This window comes from Suricata suricatta, chromosome 10, assembly GCF_006229205.1.
Source record: "Suricata suricatta isolate VVHF042 chromosome 10, meerkat_22Aug2017_6uvM2_HiC, whole genome shotgun sequence".
Lineage (NCBI taxonomy): Eukaryota > Metazoa > Chordata > Mammalia > Carnivora > Herpestidae > Suricata > Suricata suricatta.
The window spans coordinates 64,092,247-64,111,010 of NC_043709.1; the positions used below are offsets into that span (position 1 = coordinate 64,092,247).

Here is an 18,764-nt window from a genome sequence, read left to right on the forward strand (position 1 = left end):
TTGCCACTTTCAGTTCCTCAAACTGATCATGTTACTTCTAGTCTTCCTGTCTGCATGCCTTTTTTGCTTCCGCTTGGCCTATTTGTGCCTCCGAATTGATATTCACTGTTAATTTCATATAGAAGCCTTCCTTGAGCCCCTCTACTCACAACCCACCCTAATTCTAAAAAGATTTCCTGGTTATGTGCTCTCCGAGAACAGTGTCTGTGTCCTCAGAGCATGCATCCCAGTTGATAATTGATTATTCATCAATGTGAACATACTATATCGTGTTTATTAAACTCAATCCCCCTGCTAGACCTCTATGAAGGTGGTGACCTTTTATTTTTGGCTTACCATCATATTTTCAATGCCTTGCATTGTGCCTGGCTTGCAAAGTGCTCAATATTTGTTGAATGAGTCAACGAATGGATGAATAATTGATCAAATGAATGCATGGAGTGACAGGGAAGACCTCTAAGAAGTAATATCTGAATTTCCTTTTTAAAAAGAGAGAAGGCAGGTCACCTGACTGGCTCAGTTGGTAGACCATGCGAGTCTTGATCTCGGGGTTGTGAGTTTGAACCCTATGTTGAGTGTAGAGATTACTTAAAAATAAAATGTAAAACTAAAAAGTAAAAGAAGGTAATTCTAGTCACTTGAACAGTACCTGCAAAGGAAAAAAATAAAACCTGAAAGAATATGGCATGTTCAGAGAATAGTGAGCTCTTAGGGATAGATGAAATGTAGGAAACAGAAAATAAAACTAGAAAGGTAGTCTGAGTTGAGGGAAAGAGAAGGTCACCTCATTGCATTGACAGGCACTGTGAATGTGCCAGATTGTAACCACAAGATACACAGAATGGCTACTAGCAAACATTGTGCACCTACTGTTGTAAAGCCCTTTGGTAGGTGTTTGGGATACAGGGAGGAATAAGGCCGACGTTTGCAAGATGGGGAGGCACTGGGATGGAGGCTGCCTGCTTAGTGGTTTTCCATGGTTTTAAGGTAGTTAGCACAGTGCAGATCTCATCCTCTGCCTCACAAACCTGGAAATGGGAGAGTTTGTCAGGCTACCCAGAGTAGACCTAGAGACGGACTCACACTAATCAAATTCATAAGAGAAATTCAGTGCTTTATCAAGAGGATATACCGTCCATTGACCAAAATATTTATGCCTGCTCATCAGGGCATCACCTTCACAGAATCGAAGTACAAGGGAGACTGATATTTATATCAGAGAAGTCTTTAAAAGAGCCAATGTCCAGAATATCTGCCATGCCTATCAGAGCATACAACCTGTTCTCTACATAGTGGCCAGAGTGACCTACTTCTGTTTGTCATTGCTGGACATGGTGTATGGAAATGTGAAAGGCACTTCTCTTGTTTTATTTTATCACCCCCCCTTTTCCCTGCTTTCCTCTTCCTCTGCCCCATAAACAGCACTCTGGTGTGCTTGATAGATTTTTCCCCCAATTTTAGTATATGTGCCTTAAAAGGGAGCACTTGATAGAAGTTCTTAACTATGAATGTGTGCTTATAAAACACGTACAGTTGTATATTAGTTTCCTATTGTGTTGTAACAAATTGCCACAAACTTAGTGGCTTATAACAATATCATTTGTTCTCTTATGGGTCTGGAGGTCAGAAGTCTAACATCAAGGTGTTGGCACAGCTCCATTCCTTCTGGAGGCTTCAGGGGAGAGTCTATATTTCTTGCCTTTTCCAGCTTCTAGGGGCTGCCAGTGTTCCTTAGCTTGTGGCCTCCTCTTCCGTGACTCTAACCTCTGCTTCTGTCATGGCATCTACTACTCAATGTGATCGGCTTCTCTCTTATGACGACCCTTGTGAGAACATTGGGTTACCCATATAATCCAGAATAACAACCCTGTCTCAAGGTCCTTAACCACATCTGCAAAATCTTTTTGCCACATAAGGTAACATTCACAGATTCAGGGGATTGAGATGAGGACATCTTTGGAAGTGTGTCATTATCCAACATATTACAGTTTATTTAGTGTCTGTGTTTTTAATTTGTGTAAGTGACATTGCCACATCATTTTGTTTTTACTTTTTTTCAGCCTACTCTGTTTCTAGGATCCATCCTTTTTTAAAAATTTTTAAATGTTTTTAATTTATTTTTTGAGAGACGGAGAGAGGCAGCGTGAGCAGAAGAGGGTCAGAGAAAGAGGAAGACACAGAATTGAAGCAGGCTCCAGGCTCTGAGCTAGCTGTCAGCACGGAGCCCGACATGGGGCTCGAACCCACAAACCGTGAGATCATGACCTGAGCCGAAGCTGGACTCTTAACCGACTGAGCCACCCAGGCGCCCCTCTAGGATCCATCCTTAATGCTGTATTTAATATAGTCCATTGTTTTCAATAGTTGAATAGAATTCCATGGTAGGCATCCCTCATACTTATCTATTCCCCATGTCTATGAACAGTGTTAAAGAATTATTTTCTCAAATGGTCCCCTGTGAACCTGTTCAAGAATTTCTCTGGGTCATATATCCAGTAGTGAAATTTCTGGGTCAGAAGGCTTAAGCGAACTCACCTTCACTGAATACCACCAGATTACTTTTCCGAAGATTTGTAACCGTGTACATTCTTAATATTACTTGAAGTTTTATCATCTCTCTCCTTTCCAACCCTTGATACTTTACAACTTTCTAATTTTTACAATTCTAATGGATACTAGGTGGACTTTTGGTTATTTTCTTTTTCTTTCTTTCTTTCCTTCTTTTGTTTTCTTTCTTTTTCTTTCTTTCTTTTTTCTTTTTTTGAATGTTTATTTTTGAGAGACAAAGCACGTGTGAGCATGGGAGGGGCAGATATAGAGGGGGACAGGGGATCCAAAATGGGCTCTGTGCTGACAGCAGAGAGCCTGATGTGGGGCTTGAATCCACGAAACATGAGAACATGACCTGAGGTGAAATTAGACGCTTAACTGACTGAGCCACCCAGGCATCCCTGGTTATTCACAACTGCATTTTTCTAGTTACTAGTGAGTTTGAGAGTTACTTCATATTCTTTTTAGCCAACTGTGCTTCTCTCTCTCTGAAATGCCTATACATGTCCCTTGTGTATTTTTTCCTATTGTCTTTATTCTTGTTGATTTATAATATTTTACTGTATATTCTGCATATTAATCCCATGTCCACTTTACTCATTGCAAATATTTCATTTAGGCCTCCAGGGAAATAAAATTGATTTTCTTACATTCTTTCTTTTGTAAGGCATCTCTATGCCCAATGTGGGACTCAAACTTATGACCCCAAGATCAAGAGTCATGTGCTCTATGGACTGAGCCAGCCAGGTGCCTCTATAATTGATTTTCTTTTTGATTTTATACTAATGTTTATTTATTTTTGAGAGAGAGAGAGACAGACAGAATCTGATGAAGGCCTCAGGCTCTGAGCTGTCAGCACAGAGTCCCAGGCAGGGTTTAAGCCCGTGAACCCCAACATCATGACCTGAGCCCAAATTGGACGCTTAACCAACCGAACTACCCAGGTGCCCCTATACTTGACTTTCTATATGGCAATTTTAATGAGCTCTTTCCTTGGTTTTCCTAGTTTTTCTACTGATTGCCTTCGATTTTCTATAGAGATAATTTTGTCTTCTGCAAATAAAAAACAGTTCCAGAGGGGGCACCTGTGTGACCCAGTCAGTTAAGCATCCAACTTCAGTTCGGGTCATGATCTCATGGTCTGTGAGCCTCATGTCAGGCTCTGTGCTGACAGCTCAGAGCCTGGAGCCTGCTTCGGATTCTGTGTCTCCCTATTTCTGCTCCTCCCCCGATTGCACTGTCTGTCTCTCTAAAAAAATAAACAAACATTAAAAAATAAAAAAACACGGGGCGCCTGTGTGGCTGAGTTGGTTAAACGTCTGGCTTCGGCTCAGGTCATGATCTCACAGTTCGTAGATTTGAACCCCTCGTTGGGCTCTGTGCTGACAGCCTGGAGTCTGTCTTCAGATCCTGTGACTCCTTTTCTCTCTGACCGTCCCCTGCTCACGCTGTCTCTCTCTCTCTCAAAAATTAAATAAATAAATAAAAACATAAAAAAATTAAAAACAAATAAATAAACAAACAAATAGTTACAGGGGTGTTTGGGTGGCTCAGTTGGTTAAGTGTTCAGCTTCGGTTCAGGTCATGATCTCACCATTCATGATTCAAGCCGCGCGTGGGGCTCTGTGCTAACAGCTTGGAACCTGGAGCCTCCTTCGGATTCTGTGTCTCTGTCTCTCTCTGCCCCTTCACCGGTCATACACACTTTCTCTCAAAAATAAACAAATGAAAATAAGAAAACACAACAATTACATCCATTCCCTTTCAGTCTTTACACCTTGCTGGGTTTTTTGTTATTCTTGTTTTTGTTTGACTTTTTTTCTTACATCATTGTTACATCATTACAGAACTCGCAATATTATATTAACACAGTAGCAGCGCCAGGTGAAACCTTGACCTGGGAAACCATATAAACTGTCTCTGAAGAGTAACTTTTTACTTTACTTTTTTTTGGTGAAACAATCTCAAACTTAGAGAAAATTTGCGTGGGTAGCACACAAAACTTTTTTCTAAATCATTTGCAAGTAAGTTGCTAGTATGTTGCCTCAATGCGTCACTGTATGTTTCCTGTTAACAAGGACATTCTTCTCCATAACCACAGCACAACCATCAAAATCAGGAAATGAATGCTGATAGTAACCTTCGGACCCCATTTGAGTTCCACCGCTTTTCTAAATGATATTCTTTATAGCAAAAGGATCCAGCCCAGAATCCTGTGTTGTATTTAGTTGTCATGCTTCTTTAGTCTCCTTCAGTCTGGAGCAATCCTTCATTCTTGAATTTCATGATCTTGACACTTTGGAGTATTACAGGCCCGGTTCTTTGCAGCATGTCCCTCAATTTGGGTTTGTCTGATGTTTCCTCATGATTAGACCCAGGGCACGCATCCCTGGCAGGACTGGGACAGTACTGAAAACAATAAAATGGGACCGTTAGGGGAAAAAAAGAATTATCTTGCTTTTGCCCACTAAGAATTCTTCTTGTTTGTTTGTTTTAGAATGTGGCTAAGTATATGTTAATTTGTTGATATGTGTATTCTGTTATTTCTAAGGATTTGGATATTCCAAGGTCAGTTCTATGTGTTGACCGGGCTAGGAGACAGTCCCCAAACGCTAATGTTGGTGTTGCTGTGAAGGTATTTTGTAGATGTGATTCCAAAATCTACAAGGAACTTACCAAACTCCATACCTCAAAAATGAATAATTCAGTGAAGAAATGGGCTGAAGACATGAACAGACACTTCTCCAGGGAGGATATCCAGATGGCCAACAGGCACATGAAACGATGCTCAGCGTCACTCAACATCAGGGAACCACAAATCTAAACCACACTGAGATACCACCTCACATCAGTCAGAGTGACTAAAATGAACAAATCAAGAGACTATAGATGCTGTCGAGGATGTGGAGAGACAGGCACCCTCCTGCACTGTTGGCGGGAATGTAAACTGGTGCAGCCGTTCTGGAAAACAATGTAGAGATTCCTCAAAAAACTATCAATAGAACTCCCCTACGACCCAGCAGTAGCACTGCTAGGGATTTACCCAAGGGATAAAGAAGTGCTGATGCATAGGAGCATATGTAGCCCAATGTTCACAGCAGCACTGTCAACAATAGCCTAATCATGGAAAGAGCCTAAATGTCCACCAACTGATGAGTGGATCAAGAAGATGTGGTACATATACACAATGGAGTATTACATGGCAATGAGAAAGAATGAAATCTGGCCATTTGTAGCAAAGTGGATGGACCTAGAGGGTGTCATGCTAAGTGAAGTAAGTCAGGCAAAGAAGGACAGATGCCACATGTTTTAACTCATAGGTCTAACAGGAGAAACCTAACAGGGGACCATGGGAAGAGGAAAGGGGGGAAAGAATTAGGGAGAAGGAGTGAGGCAAATCATGAGAGACTGGAATACTGAAAACAAACTGAGGGCGGAAGAGGGAGGGGGGAAGGGGAAGGGGGGTGATGGTCATGGAGAGGGGCACTTGTGGGGAGGAGCACTGGATGCTATATGGAAACCAACTTGGTAATAAACTATTTAATTAATTTTTTTAAATCCACAATCAGTGACCTTTTAGGGAGGTTACCCTGGATCAGCAGGGGAGCCTGATCCGGGCAGCTGAAAGGCCTTCAGGGCAGAGGCGGGGCTTCCTTGACGAACAAGAGGGTCCACCAGTGGGCAGCAGGCTGTCTGTTGTCTGTGCCAGAGCGCTGGGGCCAGCCCTCCCCGAGGGCACCCAGCTCTGCCCCTGGGGGTCTGAAGCCTGCAGTGGCAGCTCCCGCAATTGTGGGATCCAGATCCTTGCAATCAATCGCTCAATGTCTATTCTCCCCTCCCTGCTGGTTCTATTTCTCTGGTTGAAGCCTGACTGAGGTGCTATTAGAACAAATACCTAAAAATGTGGGAGTGGCTTTGGAATTAGGTAATGGATAGAGTCTGGAATAACTTTGCGGAGGGTGATAGGAAAAGCCTAGCTTGCCTTGAACAGATTGTTAGTAGAAACAGGAATGTTACAACTCGCTAGTGAAGGCCCAGAGGGAAGCCAGGAAGCATGGTAGAGAATACCTAAATCACCACAAACAGACCGTTGGTAGAAATATGGACAGTTAAGGTCCTGCTGGCATCGAGGGCGCAGAAGGAAATGGGGAGTATGTTATTGGAAGATGGAGGAAAGGGGATATGTTTTTATGCAGTAGCAGAAAGCTTAGCAGAATTGCGTTTTACAGTTCTATGAAAAGCAGAATTTGTGAGGATAAATGGGGGTATTTATCTGTGTTGCCAGTGTTGAAGGTGTGGCTTGATTTTTTTTCCTGAGAGGAAAAAGAAAAGAGGCAAAAAGGCATCAGAACTTGGTACATTAGAAATTCTCAGCCTACCCAGATTGCAAACGATGCTAAAATTAGGCCATTCGTTCTCAGGAAAGTGTGCTCTGAGGAGAAATTCAAGGATGTTCCTGGACAATCTTTTGCTGGCGCCTCGGAAGGATCAAAGGGGAGAGTATTCATTCACACAGAGGCCCCTTTGGAGAGATTAGCCATGTGACTCGTGGATTTCCTCAGCCATCTCAGCAGAAACCGAGCATAGAAATGGGATTGTCCGGACAGATCTGTGGAGGTGCCTCTTGTCTAATGGAGTGAACCCCAGAGCCATACACAGGAGACCCGTGTGGTTCTTGAGGATGTCTTGCAAACAGAGACACTGCCACCTTGTAGTGAAGGAGGCAGAGAGAGGGTAAGACAGAAGAAAGCTGTCACACCCCCTCCCCAAAACTGTTCGGCCAGGAAATGAACAGCCAAAAACACACAAGAAAGAAAGGGGCCTCCAAGGTCAGGAAGTGAGGTCAGAGTGTAGGGCCAGGAGCCACAGAGGATTATTCCAGGCCTTGAAAGCTTATGTTGTTTTCTCAGGTGGATTTTTGATTTGCTTCACAACTTCCTTTTTTCATTCCATTTCTCCCTTTCTAAATGGGAATGTCTGTTGTGTTTTAGGAACAGATAACGTGTTTTCTAGTGTCACGAGTCCGTGGACGGAGAGGAGATTCTCCCCAGGATCAGCTTCACCCAGAGCCTCACCCATACCCAATTTAGATGACCTAAGTGATGAGATTTGAGATTTTTGAGCTGATGATATCTAGATGAAAGTTTGCTCTTCAGTTGTAATGGGTTGAGACTTGGGGGAACCCTGAAATCGGGTGAATATATTTTGTATATGAGACCAACATGAATCTTCGGCGCCCAGAGAGCAGACTGTGGTAATGCCTTCCCCTGTCTGCATCCCAATCCCGAGAACCTGTGAGTACTTTACTACGTGGCAAAAGGGATGTTAATGATATGAGTAAATTAAGGATTTTGAGATGGAGAGATTATGCGAGATTATCTGGGTGCATCCAATGTAATAACAAGGACCCTTTAAGAGGGAAGCAGGAGGCTCGGAGAGGGAGAGAACATGATAACCGAAGCAGAGATCAGAGATGAGATTGCTGGCTCTGAGGATGGAAGAGGGCCACAGGCCACAGAGCGTGGGCCATCTTCAGAAGCTGAAAAGGCTTCTCTAGATCTGCCAGCAGGAACACAGATCTGTCATTCCTTTTTAATTTTTTAAATGTTTATTTTATTTATTTTGAGAGAGAGAGAGAGAGAGAGAGAGAGTGTGTGTGTGTGTGTGTGTGTGTGTGTGTGTGTGTGACCAGGGGGAAAGAGAGAGAATCCCAAGCAGGCTCTGCCCTGTCAGTGCAGAACCCAACCTGAGGCTTGAACCCATGAACCATGAGATCATGACCTGAGCCAAAATCAAGATTTGGTTACCCAACTGACTGAGCTACCTAGGTGACCCCTTTTCAATTTTTTAAAATGTTGGGAGGGGGGAGGCGCCTGGGTGGCTCAATCAGTTGAGCGTCTGGCTTTGGCTCAGGTCATAATCTCGTGGTTCGTTGTTTCGAGCCCCGCATCCAGCTCTGTGCTGATAGCTAGCTCAGAGCCTGGAGCCTGCTTCAGATTCTGTGTCTCCTCCTCTCTCTGCCCCTCCCCTGCTTGCACTGTCTCTCTCTGTCTCTCAAAAATAAATGTAAAAAACATTAAAAAATTTTTTAATGTTTATTTATTTTGAGGGAGGGGAAGGGGGAGCGAGAGGGAGAGACATAGAATCCGAAGCAGGCTCTGCACTGTCAGTGCAGAGCCCAAATGGGGGCTCAATCCCATGAACCGCAAGATCACGACCTGAGCTGAAGTCAGACGCTTAGCCGAACGAGCCACCCACGTGCCCCAAAATGCAGATTCTTAATCACTATGCTCTCTGTTAAAATAAAAATTGTATTTTTCACATTCTTTCATTAGTTTAAAAAATATTTGCCTAAACTGTGGGATTATATAACAAGTGTAAGTGTCAAAACAAGTTTAAGAACAAATACAGCCACCAACTGTGATGCATGCATCAACATTTGTTAATCAGAGGGAAGGGACGTGCACAGAGGACAAGAGCAGCCTGTCAGCCCCAAGAGCTCAGTGTTGGGGACATTAGTTGGTCTCAGAGAGGAAATGGGAAATGTCAATTAATCTATTAGGGCCAGGAAAGTGGGCATCTTCTGTGAAAGGAAGAGAAAGCAGAACCAAAGAAAGTCCCAGAAGTCAGCATGCAATTGCTATTAGGCTGTGGAAGCCATAGGACAATTGAAGCCAGAAGTAAGAAGGAACTGTAGCAGGTGGACGATGAGGTCATTTCTCATTGTGACAGGAGCAGTGGAAGCAGTGGGCACCCTCCACTGGGGAGCAGTGTGTTCCTGCTGCTGAGGGGCCTGTCACTTCTGCTCAGTGAGGCCTGTGGGGCTACTGAGTCCATTCTTCCTGGGAGGCCAGGTCACCCAGATGTTTCTGGGTTCCTGCAGAAGTGGCTCCGACTCCACCCCAGGCAGCTGCAATTCTCATTCCCCTCAACTCACTCCCCCTTGCCTGAGATACTTGGTTAGTCTCCTGTTCCTTGCCACCCAGATATCTGAACTCCTCCTACCCACTGCAGTCCTGAGGAATTCTCCCCGCTGCAATCCTGGGCACCGCCCGGGGCCCGGACACGTACGCACCACATCCGGATCCTTCTAGGAGCTACTAATAAATGTGGCCACATCCTTGCTTCTGAGATGACCTTCTAATAGATGTCATGGAACTATCTCCCTGCTTCCAACAAGCAGAGTACAATAAAATCAATGTGCTATAAGCTTTCCTAATTACGGTGAAATCCCAGCCCTGTCTTCCTGAGGTTCACATCTGATCTCCTTGGTTAGAATTGGACTAGGAGTTTCCCTGAAACTCTTCAATCACAGCCAAGTCTGAGTTTGTGTCATTTCAATAGGTGGCTGGGCCTGCCCATGACAACTTGATTCTTTCCAGTTCTCCCCAGCATTTAAACATGTTCACATCTGTTGTGTGTTTTTTTTCAAAAAGATTTTTACCACAATCCAAGATTTTAAAAAATGCATTTTATATGACAAGCCAATACACATGTATATAAAGACATTGAAATGTTTCACCCCACCCTGACACATATTCATTTTCTTTAAAAATGTTGGTCTTGGGGCAGGGGTGCCTGGGTGGCTCTGTTGGTTAAGCATCTGAATTCAGCTCAGGTCATGCTCATGGTTCATGAGTTTGAACCCCGTGCCAGGCTCTCTGCTGTCAGCCCAGAGCCCACTTCGGATCCTCTGTCCCCCTCTCTCTGCCCCTCCCCTGCCCATGCCCACTCTCTCTCTCTCTCTCAAAAATAAACATTATTTTAAAAAGTTGATTTTGACCCAGTAATTTATATCACAATGGTTCATGATGCACAGTTTGAAAATTATGGGTCTAGTTTCTCCTCTCTTCAAAATTTCACTTCTCAAATGAAGGTTTTCCTTTACTCTGATTCTTTCTTGTCTTTCATCAAATATCTGAACAGAATAGTTAGTTCTTCACTTCCTCATCTCGAATTCACTCTTCAGTTGGCCACGTTTTGCCTCTGACACCCCCTGCCCTGAAGTGGCCCTCCCTGAGGTCTCTAATAGATCCCAGGTTTTCGAACTGTTGTCTAACCCCAGGCTCCTCTGGTCGCTGCCAGCCACTTCCTCCTGAAAGCCTTCTCTTGCCTTGGCTTCCGGAGGCCACGTTCTCCTAGTCGTCCTCCTCCATCTCTGCCGGTTCATTGTCAAGATTTTCTTTACTGCTCCTCTAGGAGTCGCCTCAAGACTCTTCTCTGTTGTCGCTTTATTCACTGTTCTTGGGTGGCTTCATGTTTTCTCATGTGGACACCAAGGAGGTCCCATGGCCTTCTCTTCCGCTCAATCGCTCTTCCTTATATCCAGTACAAAGCATAGGCCACAGATGTGAAAGTTGCCGAACTTAAAATTGTGCTCACCTGAAAACCTAAACATTGAAATTCAAAGCTTTTGTCTGCTTTTCTCCCCTGAGGTAGTAAATGCCACTGAATGAAAGGGAGAGAAAGCAAGGGGTGTAAACATGTGTGTACATGTGTGTCTGCGTGTGCAGGGTGATGGTGGTGGGAAGCCTGAACAATATCTGCAATGGACATTGCAGTTGATCCTCAGCATCTGCTCCACATCAGATGATTGGCCCAAGCCAATCAGGAGCTTTCCCTGGCAACTGTTACTGCGCCAGGACTGGGCTTGCTAATGACCTTAGCCACACAGTCCAAAGGAAAGGACTTGTATCTCATACCTGGCAGGAGGTTCTTCTCTTTCCTCCACTGGAAGGTTTTTCTCTTTCCTCCACTGAAGAGAAAAGCATCACCCAGTAGCTACTGGCAGCCATCTTGGGACCATGAGGAGAACGATCCCAAGGACAAAGTTTCAAGGAGGAAAGCTGACTAGAACCTTGGACACAACTTGGGTCCTTGACAGCATCATTGAACTGCTGAATCAACCAACCTCAGAGCCTGCCTCCCTCTGGTTCCTTGTTACACAAGTTGTTTCTTTCCTTTTTCTTAAAAAATGAGATATATGTTACTTGTAGCAGAACGCATCCTGATAGATTCAGTATTTCAAAATATCCCATCACACCTAAACTCCAGACCTGTGGATCCGACTGCCTGCCAACTCTTCCTCTTGGCTGTTCCACGGCGTCTCATGCTCAGTCAGCCCAAAACGGACTATTATCTGGGCCCCCACCTCCCTGCCCTCTGGTCTTCTCAGTTTCTGTGAAAGATCCACCATCTGCCTGATTCAAGATGACCTTGGGTCATCTTTGCTGTTTATTTCCCTTTCACCTACAGTGCCATTCTCTCTTTGGGTATTGCTGAATCCACCTCCTAAATATTTCTCAAATCCGCCTCCTTCTCTGCTCACCGTCACCTCTGGCGCATTTTACTGCAACAGCCTCTGACCTGGTTCTCCACCTCCTTCTAATGGTTTCTGCACACTACTGCAAGTGTGCTCTTTTAAAAATACAAATCTGGGGGTGCCCTCGTGGCTCAGTTGGTTAAGTGTCGGACTTGAGCTCAGGTCATGATCTCATGGTTCATGGGTTTGAGCCCCCTGTCAGGCTCTGTGTTGACATCTCAGAGTCTGGATCCTGCTTCAAATTCTGTGTCGCCCTCTCTCTCTGCCCCTCCCCTATTTGTGCTTGGTCTCTCACGCTCTCAAAAATAAATAATAAAAATTAAAAAAAATTAAATTAAATAAAAATGCAGATCTGAATACTTCACCTCCTGATGAGACCCATTTTCTTTCCCTTTTCCTTAAGATGCATTCTGAATGCCTCAATCTGGCATGTAAGGTCCCCTGAGACGCAGCTCAGCACTATTCCTCCTTCCCATCTTTCATTCCAGAATTAGAGAACTAGTTCCAGTTCCCATACTGGCCCTCTCTTGCCTCCTGGTTGATTTACCTATCTGGAAAGTCCTCCCCCTCTCCCTGCTTTAGCTCAATAACTCCTGCTCCTTGTTCAGTGCTCAGCGTGACAGTGCCACCTTTGGGAAGCCACGCCTTTACCTTGAGGCTGGGTCAGGTGCTCTTCTTCATATTCCCACAATGTCATCTTCTTTCCCAGTCATGGTACTCTTCAGAAGGCTGCCATTATCTGCTGTTTGGTTTCTTTCCCCCACCCCAGACTTGAGAGCAAGGACTCTGGCTTATTCCTTGCATGTAGCGCCATAATTGAATGAAAAAGATCATTTTAAGCTCAGAAGTAGATTTTGACTTGAAAGCGAGGGCAGGATGGAGTTGGAGGGCAGCACAGAAGTAGACGTTTTCGAGCAGAGGGCTGGGGGAGGGTGATGGTGGTGGAATCTGATTTGCTAGTTAATGTGTGCAGTAGGTTTAGGAGGGTGGCAGGGCCAGGCCAGCGGCAAGAGACCACTGAGGGAGATGACATAACTCGGGCAAACAATCATGGTAGCCTGGACTCGGGTGGGGCAGAGGGCATGGGGAGGATGAAATAGACTTGAGAGAATTAAGAAGTAGAATTAACAGAATTGGGGGGTAGGTGAAGAAAAAAAAGGGGTAGAAGATGAGGTGTGTTCTAATTTGGCAGCCTTCCCCTAGAGTGGGGAACCCAGAGGGAAGAACAGGATTGCAGATGGTGGAGCAGGAGATGAGGAGCTCTGTTTTGGACATGTTGAGTTTGAGGAGCCTAGGGCACACCCAGAAGGCACTTGGACATGCAGGGCTGTAGACAGCAAACGGAAGCTGAGAAGGAGTGGGTGTAGAACTAGAAGTATAGATAGGACCCAAACATGCCCCAATGTATGGGATTCAGAAAAGAAATGGCCAGAGACAAGGGGGAAATACTGCTGAGCCCCCTCCCCACAGGCACCCTCACTTCCAAAGACACAAATGCACTGGAGACGTTTTTCTTGACAGCAGTTTTATTTGATTCAAAAGTGAAACTCAGACCCCAGCCCACTCCACTGGGCACTGGATAATAGTAGGAGTAGACTTGATCTGGGGATTGTTGGTCTCTGACTAGGATGCAATAAGGGGAACACATAGGTTATATATATATATATATGTCAGGGCAGGGAGAGGGCTGGCTGGGGAGGGCTTGGCCATGGGCCAGAGAAGGGGTGGCTTGTGCCATCCCCCCAGACACATGCAGAGTGAGAGAGGACTAATTCAGTACTGGTGTTAGGGTCTGGGACTTAGAGTAGGCCTAGGGCAGGGTCAGGAAGCTCTGGACCACTGGGTTCAGTAGCTGTGAGTTGAAGACTTGTCCAGCTCACTGCGCTGCTCCTTCTGGGACTCAGTCACCACCTGTTGGGGGCAAGGCATGTGAAGGGCACAACCATTCAGCACCACTCTTTCAATCTCCTTTTGGGTATGGTGTCTCCTTCTCCAGCAAAACTAGCTGAGGCCCCCGACTCTCCATCCACCTTCTCTATCTCCTTGTCTCTCTCCCACCCCAAGGACCACTAACCTACAATATTCTAAGATGCAGCCAGGCTGGGGCTCAGAAATAATATGTGCCACGATGGGGTCCTGGGCTCAAGTGGCCCATCTCACCTCCCCATCCCGAGTCTCAATGGTCTTGATCAGAACCATCTTCCGGCTGTGGCTGTCCTGGGGAGGCTCCACCTCAGGCACTGGAAGAAGCAGGATGAGGGGAAGAGAGGAGGCTTGGGGGTTTCTCTCCTTTTAAGCCCTCACTCCCATCTATGAGAGGAGGGAGTGGCAAGACATGAGGAGTAGGGTGGAGTGTAGACCAGGACTCAGTAAGCAGTTCATGGACAGAATCGATCCCTGAGCAGAGCCATAGGAAGAGTCCAGTCATGGCAGAAGTGGACAAGGGGACAGGTAGGTGGACAAGGAAGCCAGGCATGGGAGACTCACCAGTTGTCTTTATACTTAAGGATGCAAAAGAATGGACTGGCACGGAGATCCTGGGAGCGAAGCAAGTGATCAGCTACTCTGCCCAAGCCCCGCCCCTTCCCTGAACACCCAAACACTCCCTTCTCCAGCAGCCCTGTCCCCCTACCTGCTCTCCTCGCCCTCTAGAAGCTTCCGGTAGGTGGCGATCTCGATATCCAGGGCCATCTTGACGTTGAGGAGCTCCTGGTACTCGCGCAGGTGCCGCGCCATCTCCTCCTTTAGCTGTCGCAGCTCCTCCTCGAGCCTCGCGGCTCCGGCCTGGTACCCGCCCGCTTCCAGGGCAAATTGCTCCTCCAGCTCCCGCAGCTGTCTGAGCAGCGCCTCGTTCTGGGGGGAGAGGGGGGTCACCACTGGGGTAACAGCCTTCATCCTCCACCCTCCGGGCCTGGGTTCGAAACCTAGTACTCACCGTACCGCGCAGCCCGTCCACTTCGCATGTCAGGCTCTGTATCTGGCGTCGGGACTCATTCATCTCCTGCTTGGCTTGACGCAGGGCCTCGTGGTTCCGGTTTGCTGCGTCCGACAGGTCTGCGTACTACCGCGCGGGAGGCAATGCGGCTGTGAGCTGACGGGACGCGTCCTTCCCTCAGCGCCCAGCCTCCCAGACTCTCCCTAACCCTCCCGGGCTCTCGCACTTTGGACTTGTACCACTCCTCTGCCTCTTGCAGGTTCTTCGCCGCTATGCTTTCGTACTGCGCGCGGATGTCCCTCAACGCCGCCGTCAGCTCAGGCTTCACGGTGGCCTCCACCTCGACCTGCTGTACCTGCTGGCTCTCCACGCTTACCTGCAGGTCTCGAAGCTCCTGCAGCCCAGGACAACAAGTTGTCGAGGTTGCTGCGCGGATTCCACGCAGGCAGCGCAGCTCACGCACAGAAAAAGAAGAAACACTTTAATGAACAGAAGGGGGCGCCAGGGAATGCGGCACGCATAGGACCTTGCGCCCTGCGTCCCGGCCGGCTCCAAGCCTGCCGCCAAGTAACTGGGTGCAGCTCCGCTGCTCGCCACCAGGTGGCGCAGGGGTGGGAGTCAAACCACCTGTAGAGGGGGGTTGAGGGGCTGCGTCTACCCAGCAAACCTCCCTTCTCTTCCCCAGGCAATTCTTCTCCATTCGCCAGTCTCTGAACTAGCTCCTGCCTTCCAGCTCCAATGAGACCACCTGCAACCTTCGAAGCCTCCCCAACCTTCGGATCCACCTACCTCTTCGTGCAGCTTCTTGAGGAACTCAATCTCATCCATCAGAGACTCAATCTTGCGTTCTAGTTCCAGGCGGGACAGGGTGGCGTCGTCCACATCCTTAGTGGGGGTGGAAATGGGGGTTCACAAGAGCAGGGAGGGGCTGCTCAGGCTGAGAAAGGGCCAGGCCCTCCCTCCCTGTCTCTAGACATTTCTGGCCGCCTCCTCGTGCCCACAGATGCCACCCTAGATTCGTAGCCGGGGGCAGGGGTGGGATGACGAGCTGACTGACATGGGGCCCGGGCTTACCTTGCGGAAAAGCACCAGGTTGTGCTCCGCATCCTCCCGCTTGCGTGTCTCCTCCTCCAACCTGGCGAGAAGAGTGGGCAGAGGCTGAGTTGTGGGGTCACCGAGCACCCCAGGGTCTGGGTTAGAGGCTGCCTACTGTCTAGGACTCTGAGGAGGGGTCTTTATAGTAACCGATGGACTTGCCCACTATCTAACGGGCTGAGATGGGCAGACATAGTAACTCCTCCCGACCCTCTCTTCCCCAGAGAAGCAGCAAAGTGGTTGAGGGAGGGTGGGGGTCTTAGAGCCCACAGGCGAGCATACTGCCTGCACACACTGAGGTGGATGAGGGAGCCACTCCCTTCGGCGGCTGGTGGGGAAGGGAGGCGAGCGAGGAGCAGCCGCCTCGACGGCCGCCGCCCAGCCCCGGCCTTGCCCCCTGACCTCTGCTTGAGTGCCGCCAGGTCCTCCGCTAGCCCGTCGCGCTCCACCTGCACCCGATCGCGCTCGCGGCCCAGCAGCTCTAGCTCCCTCCGCAGCTCGCGCAGCTCCTGCTGGCACAGCTGGTCGGCGCGCGCTGGCTCCTGGCCCCGGGCCTGGCTCAGCTCCCCGCGCAAGGCCGCGTTCTGCTGCTCCAGGAAGCGCACCTTCTCAATGAAGTTGGCGAAGCGGTCGTTGAGCTCCTGCAGCTCCTGCTTCTCGTTGCTGCGCGTGGCCAGGAATTCTTGGTTGAGGGCCTCGGCCATGGAGAAGTCGAGGCGCTCCGAGGGCAGGCGCAGGAGGGCGCCCGCGCCCGCCCGGGGGCCGCGGAAGCTGCCCAGGCGCACGGAGGAGCCAGGGGACGCTGAGCCCAGCAAGCGACTGCTCGAGAAGCGGGAGCTGGACGCATAGGAGAAGGACCCAGGGGACAGTGAGGGCGGTGGCCCGAAGGTGCGGCGGTATGAGGTGGAACTGACGCTGGCTCGGAGGCCCGACGGGTGGCTCATGGCGGGTGAGGATGGGCAGTCACCGCCGGCAAATCTGGTCCGGGAGCTGGGAACCAGTCGCAGACCGCTGCGAGGTGACTTTATAGCCCTGCGGGCTCAGGGGGGGCATGGGCAGCTCCTCCCACTGGCCTGATGGCGGGGCTATGTGGGGAGGGGGATGCCCCACCCCTGCGGAGCAGCAAGAGCGCCGCACCCTCGTTCCAAGGTTTGCTGGCGCCGTGCCTACTTGATTCCCCCTGTTGCAGGCAGGGGAAGGAAGCAGGCCTGGCGACCACTGGCAGGCCTGGGCTGGGGTCAGCACCTTCCACCAAGCATCCGGAGCTGGAGCCTAGGATGGGAGGGCCTGACTGGGGCTGGGGTTCCTGCCTGAAAGAGCTATTGAAGATGGGAGATCCACAAATGTAGAATCATTACATTGTCCACCTGAAATTAATGTTTTGTCGGTTAAACTCCAGTAAAAAAAAATGGGGGGCTAGGAGGACTGGAGGTTAAAGGGCAGGCTTCTGGCACATGAGTGGAAAGGAGATGGCCCAGGTAGATGGTGAGTTGGCCTGGCTTGGGCCCCAGAGCCTGTGCCTCCACTTGTCCCCTGAAGGCTAGGCTCTGCTTTTACCTGTCAGCTACCCGGCTGCTACTATGCCCAGGGAGAAATGGGGGACCAGAGGGCAGGGGGAGCTGAGGGGGGTGGGAAGGGCTGATCCCTCCGTAATCCCCAGGGCCCTGTGGAGGGCTGCTGCCTGGCGCCAGCTCTGCCGCTAATGGACTGGCCACTTCCCCTCCCCCTCCTCTGGACACTTGGCCAGGGGGTTGCCTGCTGATGTCTCAGCCTTAAAGACACAGCTCCCAAACTTGGACTTACACCAGGCCCCAACAGGGTGGGCACAGCAGAGGGGGCTGAGGGTGGCTGGGCCCAGCTCTGGGTCCTATTCAGTTTGCGCCCTGCCGGGAGGCTGAGCTCAGCTGAGTGAGCTGGTTGTGTGCTGTCTGGCTTTGCTGTATTCTCCCATCCCCCAACCAACTGCTGCTCAGTCATGGGCCTTACGGGAACCAAAACAATTCCTGAGGTAGGAAGGGGAGGGGGCTGAGGGGCTGCAGCTGCTGCCAAGGCTGAGAGATGAATGAACTGGCAGGAACCGGTTACCAGTACTGAGGAGTTGCAGGTACCCAGGGATGGGTGGGGCTGGATGGTGAAGAGATGGGGAAATAGAAAGTACCCATCCTTAGCGGTCCAGGGACTGAAAGAGGAGAGAGAAGGCCCCAAAGCAGATCCACAAGCCTATGCACACAAACAGATGCATATGCATATAGCACCACATTACCTATGTGCACACACATTGCACACACACAACCACACATCCCTTCCTGCCCTCCCCCACCCGTTATCGGGAAGGCTGGTGTCTGGCCTTTGCATGTCTGCGGCTTCCAGAACTCAGGCACAGGCCGCCCCGGAGTGGATGGAGGCGGCTCAGACGGTCTGCAGGAGCCAGGGTGCTGAGGCCTGTTGGGTTTGCCAAGAGCCATGGGGCTGCTGCCGCCGGGGACTCCAGGGCTTTCCAGCTCAGACAGGTCTACCTCGACAGGCCCTGAGGACAAGCGCTGGGCATCTGGGGAAGCAGGTTCGGGGCACCAGCCTGGCTCTCTGGCTGGGGGCGATGAGGAGGGCGGCTCCTTGGCCAGCCGGCTCCTCGGCATTGCAGGGCAGAGGAGCCGCCCCTCCTTTGTGTGTCCTGAGATGGGCCAACGCCCGCCTGCTTACATCCCCACCGCCTTCCTTCGTCTCCTCTCCAGGCCCCTCCTTCCTTCCGGGCCATTAGTCTCTCCCTGCACAGCTGCCAGGTCCTTCTCCTTGATGGGTCTGGTTTGGTTGCCAGGGGAATGGGAAGAGGGAGGATGGGAGAGAGGGGACAGGCCCAGGTTT

At 49.3% G+C, this 18,764-nt stretch overlaps 1 protein-coding gene across 1 annotated transcript; it reads right to left on the minus strand.

Annotated features, from left to right (window-relative positions):
- Window positions 1–13,379: 13,379 nt before the first annotated feature.
- PRPH (peripherin) lies at window positions 13,380–16,899 on the minus strand. The gene is made up of 9 exons (XM_029954121.1): window positions 16,305–16,899; window positions 15,882–15,942; window positions 15,597–15,692; window positions 15,034–15,201; window positions 14,808–14,933; window positions 14,505–14,725; window positions 14,360–14,409; window positions 14,033–14,112; window positions 13,380–13,783 (listed from the first exon to the last, which is right to left on the minus strand). The coding sequence occupies exons 1-9, from the start codon at window positions 16,844–16,846 to the stop codon at window positions 13,718–13,720; spliced, it is 1,410 nt and encodes a 469-aa protein (XP_029809981.1). The 5' UTR covers window positions 16,847–16,899; the 3' UTR covers window positions 13,380–13,717.
- Window positions 16,900–18,764: the final 1,865 nt, after the last annotated feature.

Coding starts and splice junctions, on each gene's coding strand:
- PRPH (XM_029954121.1), bottom strand. CDS start 16,846: ATGAGCCACCCGTCGGGCCTCCGAGCCAGCGTCAGTTCCACCTCATAC. Junction 15,943..16,304: donor CTGGCGGCACTCAAGCAGAG/GTCAGGGGGCAA, acceptor TCTTCTCGCCAG/GTTGGAGGAGGAGACACGCA. Junction 13,784..14,032: donor TTGAGACTCGGGATGGGGAG/GTGAGATGGGCC, acceptor TGCCCCCAACAG/GTGGTGACTGAGTCCCAGAA.